The following is a 16,987-nucleotide window of genomic DNA, read 5'->3' as shown; positions in this document are numbered from 1 at the left end:
GTTCCACTTAAACATTTCTCTGTGATGTAATGAAAGAAACGCGTGACTGTTCCGTGATTTCCACTGAACATTATCATTAGTGTGATGCGAGCATGAGGCAGTAGGATGATATGAGCATATGATCGAGACTAAAGACCTGCTTGAGCCGCATCACGCACAGAACCTGAAATAAATCATACGTGTTTATGGTCAAATCCCTGATGTGTCTCTGAAGGAGACGATTCATGATGAGTTCGGCTCCTCCGCATGTTTGGAGCAGATGAACGATGAAGGCCTCGTCTTTGTTCTCTCTCTCAGTCAGTTTCCTACATGAACCCGTGTCCTCACAATCACTGGATCTGATCCAACATTCCCCGAAAGCGAGTAAAACAAACGAGCCAGCGGAAGGTGACTCAGTGACTCAGAACGGGCACAGATCTGTAAACACGGCCAAGACATGGAGCCACGTTCCTCCATCCAATCCAAACACCACTGTCTTCATGCCACATTTCTGCCCTTTCAAATGGGTCCAACATGAGAGGTCCAATCTGAGACGTGATATCAGGGAGGTCCAACATGAGGGGTCCAATCAATCAGGTTCCATCTAAGCACTCTAATCTCAGAGGTCCAGTATGAGAGCGGAAATCTGGGATGTGATATTTGAGAGGTCTAATCTGACTGGCCCAACCTGAGAAATACAGTCCAAGTGGTCCAGTCTGATGAGTGATATCTGAGAGGTCCAGTTTGAGGGATCAGGAGTCCACTGTTCTCAATATACCAAACACTGACTATAAATAATGATTAGATAATGCTACAAAATCAGCTGATGTCTGAGTGCAGCAGAGCATCTGGGAAATAACTCACACCTGGATTTTAAAGAAAGAAGAAACCTTTATTCATCACATGCACACTTCAAGCACAGTGAGATTCATCCTCTGCATTTAACCCATCTGAAGCAGTGAAAACACACACACACACACACACACACACACCCAGAGCAGTGGGCAGCCACACCAGAGCGCCCGGGGAGCAGTCAGGGGTTCGGTACCTCGCTCAAGGGCACCTCAGCCCAAGGCCGCCCCACGTCAACCTAACTGCATGTCTTTGGACTGTGGGGGAAACCGGAGCACCCGGAGGAAACCCACGCGGACACGGGGAGAACATGCAAACTCCACACAGAAAGGCCCTCGCCGGCCCCGGGGCTCGAACCCGGACCTTCTTGCTGTGAGGCGACAGCGCTAACCACTACACCACCGTGCCGCCCACCGGTACACAACGATACATTCATCTCATTTATCTGTAAACTTGGAGAACGTACAGGACACCAAGACATCCACATCAGAGCTTCCGACACAGAGAGCTGAAAAAACGATTTGACATGAGAGAGGAGAGAGAGAGAGAGAGAGAGAGAGAGAGAGAGATTGATGAAATGTTTAAATCATTTATTCAGTGTCCATAAACTGGATGGAAAAATGTTTCAAAAATGCAAAGATTATTATTATTAATTAAATGTATGCTTGTGTTTTGAACACTGTGCCGTTCCCTCCACAGAAAAGGAGCTTGAAATCTCCAAAATCACAAAACATCACCCTCATCTGCAGCACGCTGTGAGATCACTGGGTTCTTCAGTGGGTTCTCTGTATAGTTCAGGGTTCAGTTGAGGTGACAGTAGAACCCGGTTCTAGGGCTTACAGGTTCTCCCTGTGACCTTTTCACCCTCAGAGTGTAAACACACTGAAATGGCCCTTTACACAAGTTTCTCTTGAAATGATTCACTCTTTCATCTTCAGTCAACTTTATCTGCATCAGGGTGGACACGCCCACGCCCACGCTGCAGCAGGTGGTGATTAAGTGCCTGGGGTCTGATCTGAGGTCAGTGTGTCGTGTCGTGATGAAGTGCCAGTGCTGATGTATTATTGTAGGTTATCACAGACACGGTTCTGCTCCGGGCAGGAAGACAGAGATGACCACAAACAGGATGCACTGGAATGTACTTCCTGTTGGCCAGGGCAGATTCCCTGTACCATCCAAACACACACACACACTTTTTACACCACAAATCTCTCAGCTGCAGGCAAACCACTCAGGAACAAAAAAAAAAAAAACACTTTAGAGAATCCAGAACCCAGATGACATCAGTGTGGAACATCTTCCTGAAATCAGCTGGTTCTCCTGACGCCCCTGAGGAACCAGGCTGAAGACCTTATCACCTTAAATGCTGAAAACTAACTTTTTAAAGTTAAATAAAATCCAAGTTATTTTTTGTCATTTTGATAATTTAAGTTTTGAGTGACTTCCCTCAGGAACCGAACCTCCTCAACTAGTCAGTGTGTGAGACAGAACCCAGAGCACGACTCAATCAAGACAATTATCATTGTGTGTCCTTCTGGATTTCCTGATTAGATTTTTTTTGTATTAAAACCCAAAGCTGAACCCTTTTAGGATGATTGGATCTTAGAGACGTTCCTCTGCCTGCATCTCCATCATCAGTGAAAGCACCATTAATATCAGACAGGAGAACCTTCACTCCGATGCTCCTTCCTTCTGAATCACCGCAGTCCTGCGTGCACCGATTCTGACCTCTGACATCACACTCGATACCACACTTTAACAGGAAGGTTCCTTTAGGGTTCTGTGTACAGCAAGCAGTTCTACACAAGTTCCACTTAAAATCCTCCCTAAACGAATAATCTTCAGTTACAGGGTTCTATAAGGTTTCTCCCAAAGAAGAAAAGAACATTTAAGTTCCTCAAGGGTTCTTCAGATAAGTAGGGACATTTATATGAAAAACCTTTGTTACAGGGTTCTACACAGAACCTTTAAGTTTTTCCCCCAGACTGGCACCCAAAGAACCAGTGGACTAGATTTAACCTTTTTCCAAGAAGATCTGCAGCTGAGTACAGTCCAGCTACACACTTAGCTGAAAGGTTTAGTCATGGGTTCTTTGGACAACCATCAGGGTTCCAAGCAGAACCTTTTAATTATCTAACAAACCCTTAAAGAAGGCTTGAAGAACCCTATTTTTGAAGACAAGTTCTAGATATTATGAAGGGATCTGATTGAAACACTTTGTAACAGGGGAAACTTATATGGCTCTACTGGTACTTTTTAAATGATATGTAAAAGTCTTCTCAAAGGGTCTAATTGGAACCGTGTCTGAAAGGAAAGCCCTATTTCACGGTCCTCCACAGAACCTGTAAGGGTGTAACCAAGTCGGTACATTTGGATTAGTTTCATACAGTAAAGGAAAATGATTTGCGTTAGAACCTGAGATTCTTCCATTTCACTCACAGACGTTCTTTCGGTTACGTGTCGAAATCCTACAACTAAAGGACTCCGTTTCAGAGAAGCTTCCTAAGAGAAAGGTCCCTTCTGAATGCAGAGGCTCGAACACTCTGATGATTCCTCACAGACCCCTTTTGTGTCGGAGTTTAAGTCACTTCATGATGAGACACGTGGACACCAAGACGGTGAAGTTTCTGTTTTCAGGAGGCTCTGGGCTCCAGCACACATTTCTCAGGAGTTCTCTCAGCACTTCATGTTTCCAGTTTTGAGTTGCAGCTCATGACAACAATCACGACAACAGCAGAAAGCTGAAGAGAGAGACGAAGCTCGTCAGGGTTTTTAACGTCGCTGCACATGAAATCTCAACATTTCACACTCCGACTGAAACCTGACAGACGCAGATGTTTCAGCTCTGACGTGCGCTGAGTGAACGCCGCTTTTAAATCCTCCAGATGGAGGTGAAGCGCACAGGGGAGGCAGGCAGGTGAGGGAGCGCGCAGGTGAGGCAGGCAGGTGAGGGAGCGCGCAGGTGAGGCAGGCAGGTGAGGGAGCGCACAGGTGAGGCAGGCAGGTGAGGGAGCGCACAGGTGAGGCAGGCAGGTGAGGGAGCGCGCAGGTGAGGGAGGCAGGTGAGGGAGCGCGCGCAGGTGAGGCAGGCAGGTGAGGGAGCGCGCAGGTGAGGCAGGCAGGTGAGGGAGCGCGCAGGTGAGGCAGGCAGGTGAGGGAGCGCACAGGTGAGGCAGGCAGGTGAGGGAGCGCACAGGTGAGGCAGGCAGGTGAGGGAGCGCGCAGGTGAGGCAGGCAGGTGAGGGAGCGCGCAGGTGAGGCAGGCAGGTGAGGGAGCGCGCAGGTGAGGGAGGCAGGTGAGGGAGCGCGCGCAGGTGAGGGAGCGCGAAAGGGCACTCGTTACTTTAAGAGCAGATCAGACTGAAACCTTTACTGATTAAAACAAAAAATTAAAGGTACAGTTATGGCTCCCTCTTGTGGCACAAACTGGTACTGCATATGCACTTTTATTTTAAATTACACTGGACACAAACACTGAGATAAACACAACCTTCCAGTTTAATAGAACTCTCTAACGTTCACAGACTCAGGCTAAAGGAGCAGGAGATCACATCCTGACACCTGAGTAACGCCTCCTTCTGAACACCTAGAGGTGTTTGCAGATCAGAAACCTGAAAGTTCAGCACGTCGATGTCCGAGGCTCTGAATTTGGCCCGCACTTGAACTTTTTCGTACATCCTGAAGTGAACCTGTTTGTCTGTCATGGCTATGAGAGTCCTGAGGAAACGTTCTCGCAGTTCTGAGCGTAATCTCTGCTCTTGCTCGATGGTCTTGAGGTCAGCGCTGCTTGCTGTGGACGCCGGGATGGATGAGGGACACAGGGCAATGTACCGGGGTGAGGTGGGGTCAAACCCACGACCGTCGGGGTCCGGACCTCTGGGCAAGCGCAACACACTCACCAGGTTCTTCATCTCGATTCTCTCAGGTTTCATCTGTAATCAGAGATAATAACAGAGTACTTTAGCAGGACACACACCTCGGGTTTATAGAGGAAACAACAACAAACTAAACACTTCGAGAAATCGCAGTGAGAAAACAGCAATGACTTTTCAGTAAAAACAAACTGATCAGAAATTATCTCACAGAGAGAGAGAGACACACACAGTGTGTGTGAGAGTGTCAGAGAGAGAGACACAGAGTGTGTGTGTGTGTGTGAGAGAGAGAGAGAGAGAGAGAGAGAGAGAGAGAGTCAGAGAGAGAGACAGAGTGAGAGAGAGAGAGACAGAGTGTGAGAGAGTGTGAGTGTGAGAGAGAGAGTGAGTGAGAGAGAAAGAGAGTGTGAGTGAGAGTGTGTGAGAGAGAGTGAGAGAGTGTGAGAGAGAGAGACAGAGTGAGTGAGAGAGAGACAGACAGTGTGAGAGAGAGAGAGACAGACAGTGTGAGAGAGAGAGACAGAGTGTGAGAGAGTGTGAGTGTGAGAGAGAGAGTGAGTGAGAGAGAAAGAGAGTGTGAGTGAGAGTGTGTGTGAGAGAGAGTGAGAGAGTGTGAGAGAGAGAGACAGAGTGAGTGAGAGAGAGACAGACAGTGTGTGAGAGAGAGAGAGACAGACAGTGTGAGAGAGAGAGACAGAGTGAGAGAGTGTGAGTGAGAGAGAGGGAGAGACAGAGAGAGAGACAGAGTGTGTGAGAGAGAGAGTGTGAGTGAGTGAGTGAGTGAGTGAGAGAGAGAGACAGAGTGTGAGTGAGAGAGAGAGGGAGAGAGAGAGAGAGAGACAGACAGAGTGTGAGTGAGAGAGAGAGTGTGTGTGTGTGTGTGTGAGAGAGAGAGACAGAGTGAGAGAGAGACAGAGTGAGTGAGTGAGAGAGACAGAGTGTGAGTGAGAGAGTGTGAGTGAGTGAGAGAGAGACAGACAGTGTGAGAGAGAGTGTGTGCGAGAGAGAGACAGTGTGAGTGAGAGAGAGTGAGTGAGAGAGAGAGAGACAGACAGAGTGTGAGAGTGTGTGTGAGAGAGAGAGAGAGGGAGAGACAGAGAGAGACAGACAGTGTGTGAGTGAGAGAGAGTGTGTGTGTGAGAGAGAGACAGAGTGAGAGTGTGAGAGAGTGTGTGAGTGAGAGAGAGAGAGGGAGGGAGTGAGAGAGAGACAGACAGAGTGAGAGAGAGAGAGAAACTCGGTGTAAATCTGTATTTGTTCTTCTTTCGGTTTGATGGCGGTTGGCAACTCGCTTCAATGGTGCATTACCGCCACCAGCTGGACTGGGGTGATACTGGAGTTTAAAAACAAAAAAAACACCACAATTCTTTGAATTCGACCTGTTCCTTAAGAAGCTAAATACATATTTGAAGCAGATTTCACCTGTACTTCTTTGCAGAATGTCCTCCAAGTTTAACACTAATTGTTTCCCTTTCAACTGTAAAATTAATCTTTGTCTTTCTTCCTGGTATTTAGGACATTGCAAAATAACCTGCTCTGTAGACTCCGGGCTGCCGCAGAAATCACAGTTTCCATCTGCATGCTTTTTTATCATCACCAAGGAACTGTTTAATCATGTGTCCAAACCTCATTCTGGAAAAAGCATCCTCCTCTTCCTTACTTCTGTTGGTGTTTCTGCTCTTTCCCACTTTGTTCTGGATATAATAAAACTGTCTCCCAGTCTGGCCATTGTCTCATAATGTTTGCCATTTTCCCTTAACTATGTTTTTAACCATACTTTTAATTTCTGCCTTGCTGTAAGCAACTTCAATATCTATGCTGGGATTTCCAGCTGCTTGTTTAGCGCATTTATCTGCCATCTCATTCCCTCCAACTCCTATATGAGCTGGAACCCATACAAGAGTTATCTTAACTCCTGTCTTTAACAGATCATTTGCAACTTGTAATATTTCATACACAATGTCCTGCCTTGATTTTGACTGGGACGTTCTCATGCTAATCAAAGCTGAGCTGGAGTCTGAAGCAATTACTGCCTTCCTTGGCCTGTTAACTTCCACCCATAGCAGGGCTCGCCACACAGCAACCAACTCCGCTGTATAAACCGCTGGATCATCATTGATTCTTTTTCCTACTTTGACTTTTAACTTTGGGATAACAAAAGCAACCCCAACTCTTTTACCAGCCATTTTAGAGGCATCTGTGTATAGAGTTATATCCTCTCTATACGTCTCCATAAGATAGCTCTGAACCCTTAATTTGTCCATGTTACTCTCTTGCATCTCCTCTAATAACCCCAGGTCAATGGATACCTCTTTAAAGACCCATGGTGGAACAGCTGGGATAGGCACAGTAGGACTGATCTTTAATTCAGTAAACTCCATCTCATTAACTTTATCATTAATCACCCAACCAAAACTTCTCACTTGGGCATTTCCACGCTCTTGACATTGCCTCAGGACTGGTTGACTCATATGATTTTCATTATGACCCTTTACATTTGCCCAATACACAATGGCTAACTGTTCTCTTCTAAGACGAAGAGGCATTTCTCCCATCTCCACCTGGATAGCTGACACTGGAGTAGTTTTAACAGCACCACAGCATAACCTTAATGCTTGATTTTGGATCACATCCAACTTATTCCGCAGTGTTTTGGCTGCAGACCCATATATTACACTTCCATAGTCAAGCACAGGCCTAATCAAACCTGTATAAATTGTTCTTAAAGCATGTCTGCTTGCTCCCCACTCCACTCCGCATAGACATCTCATTACATTTATTACTTTCTTGCATTTATCAATCATTTTTTGTATATGCACTGCCCACGTTAATCTTTGGTCAAACCATAAGCCCAGGTATTTAAAGGAGTCGACCCTTTCCAATTCATTAGCAGAGAGATTCACTTTTATATCCTTAACCATTTTCTTTCTTGAGAAAACCATTATTTTAGTTTTGTCAATAGAGATCCTAAAACCCCATCTATTGGACCATTTATTCACTACGTCAACTGCTTGCTGTATCTTACTCACCACAAATTCAACATTTCTCCCTCTTTTCCATAAAGCACCATCATCTGCAAACAATGCTACATCCACAAAATTCTCCACTTCCTTAAACATGTCATTTATCATAATGGAGAACAGTAAAGGACGGATAATGCTCCCTTGTAGGACACCATTTTCTACCCGATACCGCTCACTTGTCACTCCGTTAATCCTCACCTTTATTGTTCTACCTGATAAGAATTCCTTAACCCATGTGAAAACTCGTCCCTTGACTCCCATATGATTTAACTTAATCAAAAGGCCCTCCTTCCACATCATGTCATACGCCTTCTCAATATCAAAAAACACAGCCACAACTGATTCCTTATTCACATGGGCTCTTCTTATGGTGTCCTCTAAATATACTAAAGGGTCCATGGTGCCTCTGCCTCTTCTAAAACCACTCGGATCATTTTATATCAGTCCTTTAGCCTCAACTGTATATATCAGCCTGTTATTTATTATTCTTTCCATTGTTTTCCCCATCTGAGATGTTCGTGCTGTTGGTCTGTAGTTGCTAGGGATCTCTGGGTCTTTCCCAGGCTTTCTAATAGAGATAATTATAGATTCTTTCCATACTTTTGGTATTATTCCCTCTGTCCAGACCCCATTGTAAAGACCCAATAGAACTTCCTTTCCTTTATCAGTTAGGTTCTCTAACATAGAATAACAGATCCCATCCTCCCCTGGAGGAGACTCACCTCACTTTCTTACTGCATTATTAAGTTGAGTTATTGTGAGTAATTATTCAACTCCTCGCCCATCACCTCTGTATTTGTTACTCACCGGATCTGTACTTAAACACCCTCCCGCTTTTAAACCGGAAACGGATATGACGTCTCCTCCTTCCTCTTCTTTAAGGTTTATGGGTTTGTAACAGCAGATTGGCTCATTATCGCCACCTGCTGGTGAAAAGTGGGAGTCTGCATGCTTCCTAAAAACGTCCGTCCATCCATTATCTCATCTCATTATCTCATCTCATTATCTGTAGCCGCTTTATCCTGTTCTACAGGGTCGCAGGCGAGCTGGATCCTATCCCAGCTGACTACGGGTGAAAGGCGGGGTTCACCCTGGACAAGTCGCCAGGTCATCACAGGGCTGACACATAGACACAGACAACCATTCACACTCACATTCACACCTACGCTCAATTTAGAGTCACCAGTTAACCTAACCTGCATGTCTTTGGACTGTGGGGGAAACCGGAGCACCCGGAGGAAACCCACGCGGACACGGGGAGAACATGCAAACTCCACACAGAAAGGCCCTCGCTGGCCACGGGGCTCGAACCCGGACCTTCTTGCTGTGAGGCGACAGCGCTAACCACTACACCACCGTGCCGCCCCAGCAGGAAAGATATTGCACTTTATATTGCACATTGTCCGGTATTGCTTATTGTTACTACTACTAATAATAATAATAATAATTACAGGTATCCATCAATCAATCAAATTTGATTTGTATTGCACTTTTAATGCAGGTTATTGCAGTTCAAAGTGCTTTACCGATGACTGAGGGTGTAAGCCCATAATGAGACAGAGCGAGTGTATGAGTGAAATAAAAACTAGATTAAAACACTCAATAAAATAGATTACAAGACAAAATGTAAAAATAAAATAAAATTTTACCACATAAATATAATGAAATAAGTAAAATAAAATATGTCATGTCTATAAAGCACACTTAATCAAAACCCAGGCTGAAAAGGGAGGTTTTAATTTTGCATGTAAAGATTTGAACACTTCCAGCTGCTCTCAGGTCCTCAGTGTTCCAGCGGCTCGGGGAATAACAGATAAAAGCTGCCTGACCAAATGTTTCAGTCCCGCACTATGGAACAACTCGGAGACTCTTCTGAGAGGACTCAAGGGCCCTTACTGGTTCATACACTGTAAGCATGTGGACCAGTGCTGGGGAGATCAGGGAGACTCGGGACGAGTTCTCAGCTTGTGTAGATTGTGTGAAATTCTTTTCAGGTCGCGTCACATTTCTATTACATTAGAGAGTATTTACTTTACCCTCTTACCATAACATTAGTTTCTCAGCTTGTCACATAGACTGGCCTTCAGAATTCACTTTTACTCTCATTATTTTTTTTACAGGGAGACACTGAGGGGAGACATGGGACAAAAATAAAATACTGAGGCCTATATGTTTGATTTTTATTTATTACCAAACACTGTCCCGTATGAACTGTATGAACACACAATGCTGGTACAGCGATAGAAAAATGTCCGTTTACCCAAAACCGGACTCAACAAAACAGTTCCATTCTCAAGAAGGAATGAAATATGATTAATCCTCATGCAGGGACACGCCCACGTTTAAACAAACATTTTTAAACAATTTTATATTTATAAACCTCAAGAAAAAACCTGTAACTTATTGAACTGTCCCAACTCTCCCCATCTCAGCATTTTGAAAAAAAAAAATCCTTAAATGTTTTTCCCCAGAATTTAAGTTGAATAAATAATCCTGTATCTGGTAACTCGAGGCTCCAGGACTTTAATTCCTAACAAATCCCCAATTCTCCAGCGTCCATTACACCATAGACTGGAGGTGAAGGAGAAAATACTTTTAAGTTTTGGTTGATAAAATATTGAACTGCACAAACCTTACTGCAGTCCTGATTTCTTTTTAATTCACACCACAGAGGTGCTGATTTCCATAATGTTTTTGTGGTCTGCTTATTCGAAGAATATAATATAATTTCAACTTCATTTCACATTATTTATCAGAATATCACATAGCACATGAAAAAAAAATTAATATTAAATTTATTAAATCACCATCATCTGTTATTTGGAGATTTTCTTTTTTATTTTATTTTATAGTTTGTAATTTCTGGGAAAATGGTTAAAATATTTTGACAACTTATCCTGAACTACTCTTGTGTTTGCCCAGTTAAATGCTCTCTAGAGTGTATATGCCCCCCCGGGGTGTGTCTTTTTTGACAGTTGAAGCTTATTAGCAGTAAATATGGTTCATGTTTTCGGTGTCTTTTTGGCTGTGTGTCTTCTACACACTGTCCCTAAGAACTGAGAATAAATGGTTGTTCATCCATGTGCAAGTGGGCGGAGTTTGTGTGAGTCCACAGACAAGTGACTTTTTCAGCGGTCATGTGACTGGCTCAGAGGATCACTGCTCCTTCAGGCTGATAGAGAATTCCATCTTCACACCCCACTGTCACTCAACCTCGTCTCAAACACGTAGACAGTAACTCCAACAAACACGGTGTCTCATCATCAAGGATAAAAGCCATTCTGGTTAAAGAGGACAGGTGGGGTGAAGGTGGAGGTGAAGGCAGAGATGAAAGTGGAGTGAAGGTGAAGGCAGGGTTAAGGCGGAGGTGAAGGTGTGGGTGAAGGTGTGGATGAAGGTGGGGTGAAAGTGGAGATGAAGGCATGGGTGAAGGCAGGGTGAAGGCGGAGGTGAAGGTGTGGGTGAAGGCATGGAAGGTGCGGAGGTGAAGGTGTGGGTGAAAGCGTCCGCAAAGGTGTGGATGGGGTGGAGGTGAAGGTGGGGTGAAGTTGTGGATGAAGGCGGGGGTGAAGGTGGAGATGAAGGTGGGGGTGAAGTTGTGGATGAAGGCGGGGGTGAAGGAGGAGGTAAAAGTGGGGTGAAGTTGTGGATGAAGGCGGGGTGAAGGAGGAGGTGAAGGCAGAGATGAAGGTGGGGTGAAGGTGTAGGTGAAGGTGTGGGTGAAGGTGGGGTGAAAGTGGGGTGAAGGTGTGGATGAAGGCAGGGTGAAGGTGCAGGTGAAGGTGTGGGTGAAGCTGGGGTGAAGGTGTGGGTGAAGCTGGGGTGAAGGCGTGAGTGAAGGCAGGTTGAAGGCAGAGGTGAAGGCGTGGGTGAAGGTGGAGGTGAAAGCAGGGCTGAAGGCGTAGATGAAGGTGGGGTGAAGGTGGAGGTGAAGGCATGGGTGAAGGTGGAGGTGAAGAAGAAGGCAGAGGTGAAGATGGAGGTGAAGGCAGAGATGTAGGTGGGGTGAAGGCATAGATGAAAGCAGGGTGAAGGTGGAGGTGAAGGTGGAGATGTAGGTGGGGTGAAGGCATAGATGAAAGCAGGGTGAAGGCAGAGATGAAGGTGGAGGTGAAGGCAGAGATGTAGGTGGAGATGAAGGTGGAGATGAAGGTGTGGGTGAAGGTGAAGATGAAGGCGGAGGTGAAGGTGGAGATGAAGGCGTGGTGAAGGCGGAGATGAACGTGGAGATGAAGGTGGAGATGAAGGTGGAGATGATGGCATGATGAAGGCGGAGATGAAGGCGGAGGTGAAGGTGGAGATGAAGGTGGAGGTGAAGGTAGGGGTGAAAGTGGAGGTGAGAAATCCTCCTCAGCTGAAAAACACTTTCATTAAATAGCATCATTTTGACTTCCTGCGCCTGAAAGCATTTCATGGAGACGTTAAAGCTCAGAGGCAACGGTTTTAATTTTATGCACATTTGAAACTTTATATGTTAAAAAACCCTCTGTAATTTTCTTCTGGTCCCAAGAAGTATTGTTAATAAATAATAATTAAAATAAGTTAGCACGGATCACGGCGAATTTCTGTTCGGCGATTTTCGTGACCACTCGCCGCGTGACGTCCTTTAAGCCAAACAAACCGCTTGAGTTGAGGCCACTTCCGTTTATTTGCATTGCCGTTCAGCTTGAGTGCAGACGTGCGTTCAGGAATTTCCAAAGAAAAACCCCCCATGCCTTATTGCTGTGCAGTGAACTGTAACAACGGGACCGGTTCAGGAAGAAGCTTTTACCTTTTTCCGAGAGAGGAGAAGAGGCGGAGAGAATGGATTGGCTTTTTCTGAAAAAGGAGAAGAGGCGGAGCAAGTGGGTTGGCTTTTTCCGGAAGAGGAGACGAGGCGGAGAGAGTGGATTGTGTGCATGAAACAAAATCAAGCAGTCAAAGAAGAAACGGAGCAGCAACGCTCAAGCAAAAAGGAGAAGATTGGAGGGAAACATTTTTACTTTTGCTTGCAATTGACAAGTCAAGAATCCTGAGGGATCCTGTACAATCACTGTGGAAATGAGACAGAGGGATATTTCCTCGCTTAAGGCCTCTGCATGCTCTTGCGACAAGGCTTTCGCAGACAGCTTTTCGCAGACAGTTGTAATTTATCGTTGAGCGGGGAGTAATAGGCGTGCGCGATGTTATTCACTGGCACAACGCAAGGGGGCGCGAAGTCGCTAGGAGTAGTTGGTGGGTGTGGTTAGTGGAGTGTTTATCCTCCGGTTACTTATAATGACTAGAACTTTTTTTTTTATAATGACTAGAACTGGAGTCGTATAGATGTACGTACTTCCTCGATCAACCGCTCTTCGTGCTGCTCCATCTTCGCTTGTGTTTTTAAAAATGCCGGTCGTGAAAACAAACCAAACCGGGAAAGTAGGGAAGCGGAAGTGCGTGTACAGCGGATGTAGAGTGGACCATTCAGAGCCCTCTTGTCTGCGGCGCTGTCTGCGAGGCTTCTGCGGTGGTCACAATTTTTGGGAGGTGTGCGCAGAGCATCTGCGAAGGTGGGGGGGGCTATGCAGACACTGTCTGCGACGCTATCTGCGAGGACTGGGTTGTCAGCATAAATTGGCCTTTAGACTCGGCTATAAATAGTATAATGCCGCGGATGGCAGGCTAATGTGGCCTACCGGCGCGCTGTCCAGTAATCATTCCCTATATCCACTAGGGAGGCGGTTTAATTATTCTTCAAAAGGTCTCTTATTTAGTATTACGATGAAAGTAAGAATTTATAACTACCAGGATAAATCGTTTGGGCGCGAGTCTTGTTGAGGTCCGGGGTCACTGCGATCAGAGTCGGCTGAGTTGCTGTCCGATTCCGAGGCCGCACGGTCAAACCAGTGAGCCACATTCACCGATTGCTTCGCAACGGCCATAGGGTCATACAGATATGGTTTCACCTCTTGATATTCAATTTGGAGAGTTCCTACTTCAAAATCGCTCTCGCTTTCAGACATTTTACACAACCTCTCACGACCAAAGTCCGTATGCGTGTGCTCGGTTCGCAGGTAAACGCAGAGCTGCTCCCGGTCTGTTTGCCTTAAATGACGTCACGGCGACGCCCCCTGGCGGTGAAAGTGCGCATAAGTGAGATGTAAACAAACCTTCGGAAATTGGGCAAAACAGTATATTTTAACCGTTTTATTCAATTTTAGGGTGCAAATTAGACACCAGGAAGATTGAATTTGCTTTTTGGGTTGTTCTTCTAGACAATAAATTTGATATTCTACGTTTCACCTCTGACCCTTGCCTATGACCTTTAAACCCTCATTTAACTCCACATTCAGTTTTAATCCTCTGTGGGTTCAGCAGAGCGACACTTCATGGTCACGACGACCAAAAATAATGTTCATGTAAATGTGTGAGTGTCTTAAATGAGATTTTAAAGCCATCATCCAGCAGGTGGTGAGCTGTGGTGTGTTTTTATGTCCTCTGTGTGTGTGTGTGTGTGTGTGTGTGTGTGTGTGTGTGTGTGTGATTGCAGTGTCTTAGTGCTGTAGGTTCCTCAGTAACGGTGAAGGCTGTGTGTGTCACTGTGACCTCGTAATTTAGTCTGAGGACACACCTGAGCTCGATCTCCAACAGAAACACCAGCACCATCTGCCCCTCAGGTAATCCAATCAATACATGATATATCTTCTCTCTTTTATGTTCAGTGTTGAACTAATACCTCTGGCCTTGCTCTACAGCCAACTCCAGAATTATCGGCACCCTTTATGAGAGCGTACACAAGTTACTGCATGAAACATAAATTATACAATGATTCATGTTTTCCACTTTTACAAAATTGAAACATCAGTATCAATCTCTTCTAGCTTTTTTTGAATAATAATATTTTCTCTCAAAAATGTGTGTGGAAAATTATTGCCACTCTGCTGTGAAACAGGACCTGGTTGCCTCTGCCAGGAGGTTATAACTCAGCTATAGATAACAGGGTAATGACTCCAAATATACAGCAAAATCAACACAGAAATGGTTGCAGGACACAAAATAATGTGTTTTGCATCTTCATGATGATGCCAGTCTCTGGTTTTATAACGTGAACTGAAGAGGAGCTCCAACCTGAGAATATAATAAAGAAGATTTAAATGTGCATGGACAAGTGGACCGAGATACTCGCCATCCTTATCAGAATTCACAAGAAAAGACTCTGGGTTATTATTGTTTCCAGACAATGGGGTATCAATAATTTTGCAGAAAAGTATTGTGTTCTTTAAAAAAACCTTTTTATTGTCTTAAACTGAAGCCGCACAGCGTCCCCATGTGTTTAAACTCAAAACATCACTCACTGTGCGTGTTATTCATTTCAGATATTTATTTTTACTAATTTTTCATGGGGTGCCAATAATTCTGACTAAATATATTTTCATTGGATACAAAGGAACACTATGAATGTACTGTGCTCACATACACATCTGCTTCAGGCAGCCATTTAATATCCATTCGATCCTGTAACATGATTTAAATCTTCTCCAGCTTTCCTCCACTTCCTGTAATGAATCACACACCAGCCTGAAGCCCGAGTCTGACTGAAGCCTGGTTGTCAAGGTGATGAGCAACAGCGTGGAGAAGATGTGAGAAAAAAAAGAAACAAGAAAGCGAGTCAGTTCTTGGTCACCTCGACCCTCTCGGGTTGAGATTTGGATATGAGAAGGAAAGTGGATTTGAAGCAGGTGAAATGTGCAGCGTAATGAAGCTCAAAGTGCAAAGCAAAAAAAAAAAAGGTAGAAATGAAAGCTGTGACCATGAAGCAGCTCACGTGGACTCTGAAGTGATAGCAGTGGCCAAGGCTGAGTGAGTGAGTGTGTATGTGCAATATCTGTGCAATGATAGTGTGGTGTGTGTTCTGAGAAAAAGAACAAACATAAAATCTGATGTTCGTCTCTGTGCATGGATGAGTATTGGACCGATAGCTGTAGAACACGGTGGATCAGAAAAAAAGAACAAATCCAATCCCACATAAGAATTATTTTTAAAAATACCATTCTAAAGCATAATAGTTTTTAAAGAAAAATTAGCAGATGGGAATCAACTGATACTCAAGGTTTCGGTTTTGGAAAAGAAACCATGGAATCATGACACTTCCACTCTGCAGGTTATTATTATTATTATTATTATTATTATTATTAATAAACCTTTATTTTACCAGGGATAAAAAAAATCACATTGAGATTAAAATCTCTTTTACAAGTGAGCCCTGGCCAAGAAGGCAGCACACAAAAACAGAATTAAGAACAGAATAACAATCATCACACACACTCACAGAACAAAACAATAAAAAAAAACATTAAGAACAGACAAACAAAGCAGACAGAAAATTTAAAAACAAGAACAGAGTGACTGACACACTCGGTTAAGACAAGCTTTGAAATCAACAAGTGAAATAAAAACCTCAAGTTTTAGTCGTCTCTGTAGCTCGTTCCATGCTGAGCACTACAAGCAAAGGCAGTCTTACCAAACTCAGATTTTGCCTGCACAGCATCATACAAGCTACGTATAGCTACTTGACCGTAGATTGTACTGAGATGTACTAGGCGTTAAAAGAACAGATATATAAGAAGGAAGTTGGCCAATTATCACTTTGTACACAAAAATTAACCAATGTTTATGTCTTCTCATAAAGAGTGACGACCAAACAACCATTTCATACAAGGCACAGTGATGGGTGGAGTTACTTGCTTGAGTGATAAATCTTAACACAGAATGATACACAGAGTCTAAGGACTGTGCATCATAGCCAGACAGCTATTTGTTCATAACAAGTCAATTAAAAATCATGCAGCTGTGATAAACTGAATCAGGGTGGAGCCAGCATTTTAAAATAAAATCAGGGTGGAACCAGACATTTAAAATTAAATCAGGGGTGTAATCAGGCCTTTAAAACTGAATCTGGGTGGAGCCATGTCTTTAAAATTAAATCGGGGTGGAGCCAGGCCTTTAAAACTGAATTAGCTTGGAGCTAGGCCTTTAAAATTAAAACAGGGGTTTAAAAATTAAATCAGGGGTGTAATCAGGCCTTTAAAACTGAATCAGGGTGGAGCCAGTCCGTTAAAATTAAATCAGGGTGGAGCCAAACATTTAAAACTGAATCAGGGTGGAGCCAGGCCTTTAAAATTAAAACAGGGGCGGAGCCAGACATTTAAAACTGAATTGGGGTGGAGCCAGCACTTTAATATTAAATTGGGGTAGAGCCAGACATTTAAAATTAAATCAGGGGTGTAATCAGGCCTTTAA

At 44.3% G+C, this 16,987-nt stretch overlaps 1 protein-coding gene and 1 long non-coding RNA gene across 3 annotated transcripts in view; both read right to left on the bottom strand.

Moving 5' to 3' along the window:
• Positions 1 to 850: 850 nt before the first annotated feature.
• gemin7 (gem (nuclear organelle) associated protein 7) lies at positions 851 to 8,578 on the bottom strand. 2 transcript variants are annotated; one of them, XM_060922804.1, is made up of 2 exons: positions 8,534 to 8,578; positions 851 to 4,763 (listed from the first exon to the last, which is right to left on the bottom strand). In XM_060922804.1, exon 2 carries the CDS (start codon positions 4,761 to 4,763, stop codon positions 4,350 to 4,352), a length of 414 nt encoding a protein of 137 aa, XP_060778787.1. In that variant the 5' UTR covers positions 8,534 to 8,578; the 3' UTR covers positions 851 to 4,349. The 2 variants fall into 2 exon arrangements, with proteins under 2 accessions (XP_060778787.1, XP_060778786.1); XM_060922803.1 differs by having other exon boundaries at positions 8,449 to 8,537.
• Positions 8,579 to 15,062: 6,484 nt separating this feature from the next.
• Positions 15,063 to 16,987, bottom strand: part of LOC132887652 (uncharacterized) — a 44,438-nt gene continuing 42,513 nt past the window's right edge. Inside the window, exon 4 of the long non-coding RNA XR_009654865.1 lies at positions 15,063 to 15,289. This is a non-coding gene — a long non-coding RNA (uncharacterized LOC132887652). The remainder of the gene's footprint in view (positions 15,290 to 16,987) is intronic.

This window comes from Neoarius graeffei, chromosome 6, assembly GCF_027579695.1.
Source record: "Neoarius graeffei isolate fNeoGra1 chromosome 6, fNeoGra1.pri, whole genome shotgun sequence".
Lineage (NCBI taxonomy): Eukaryota > Metazoa > Chordata > Actinopteri > Siluriformes > Ariidae > Neoarius > Neoarius graeffei.
This window is presented reverse-complemented; position numbering and strand designations above follow the sequence as displayed.

Bases quoted from the DNA above. Each gene is read 5' to 3' on its own strand.
- gemin7 (XM_060922804.1), bottom strand. From the start codon at position 4,763: ATGAAACCTGAGAGAATCGAGATGAAGAACCTGGTGAGTGTGTTGCGC.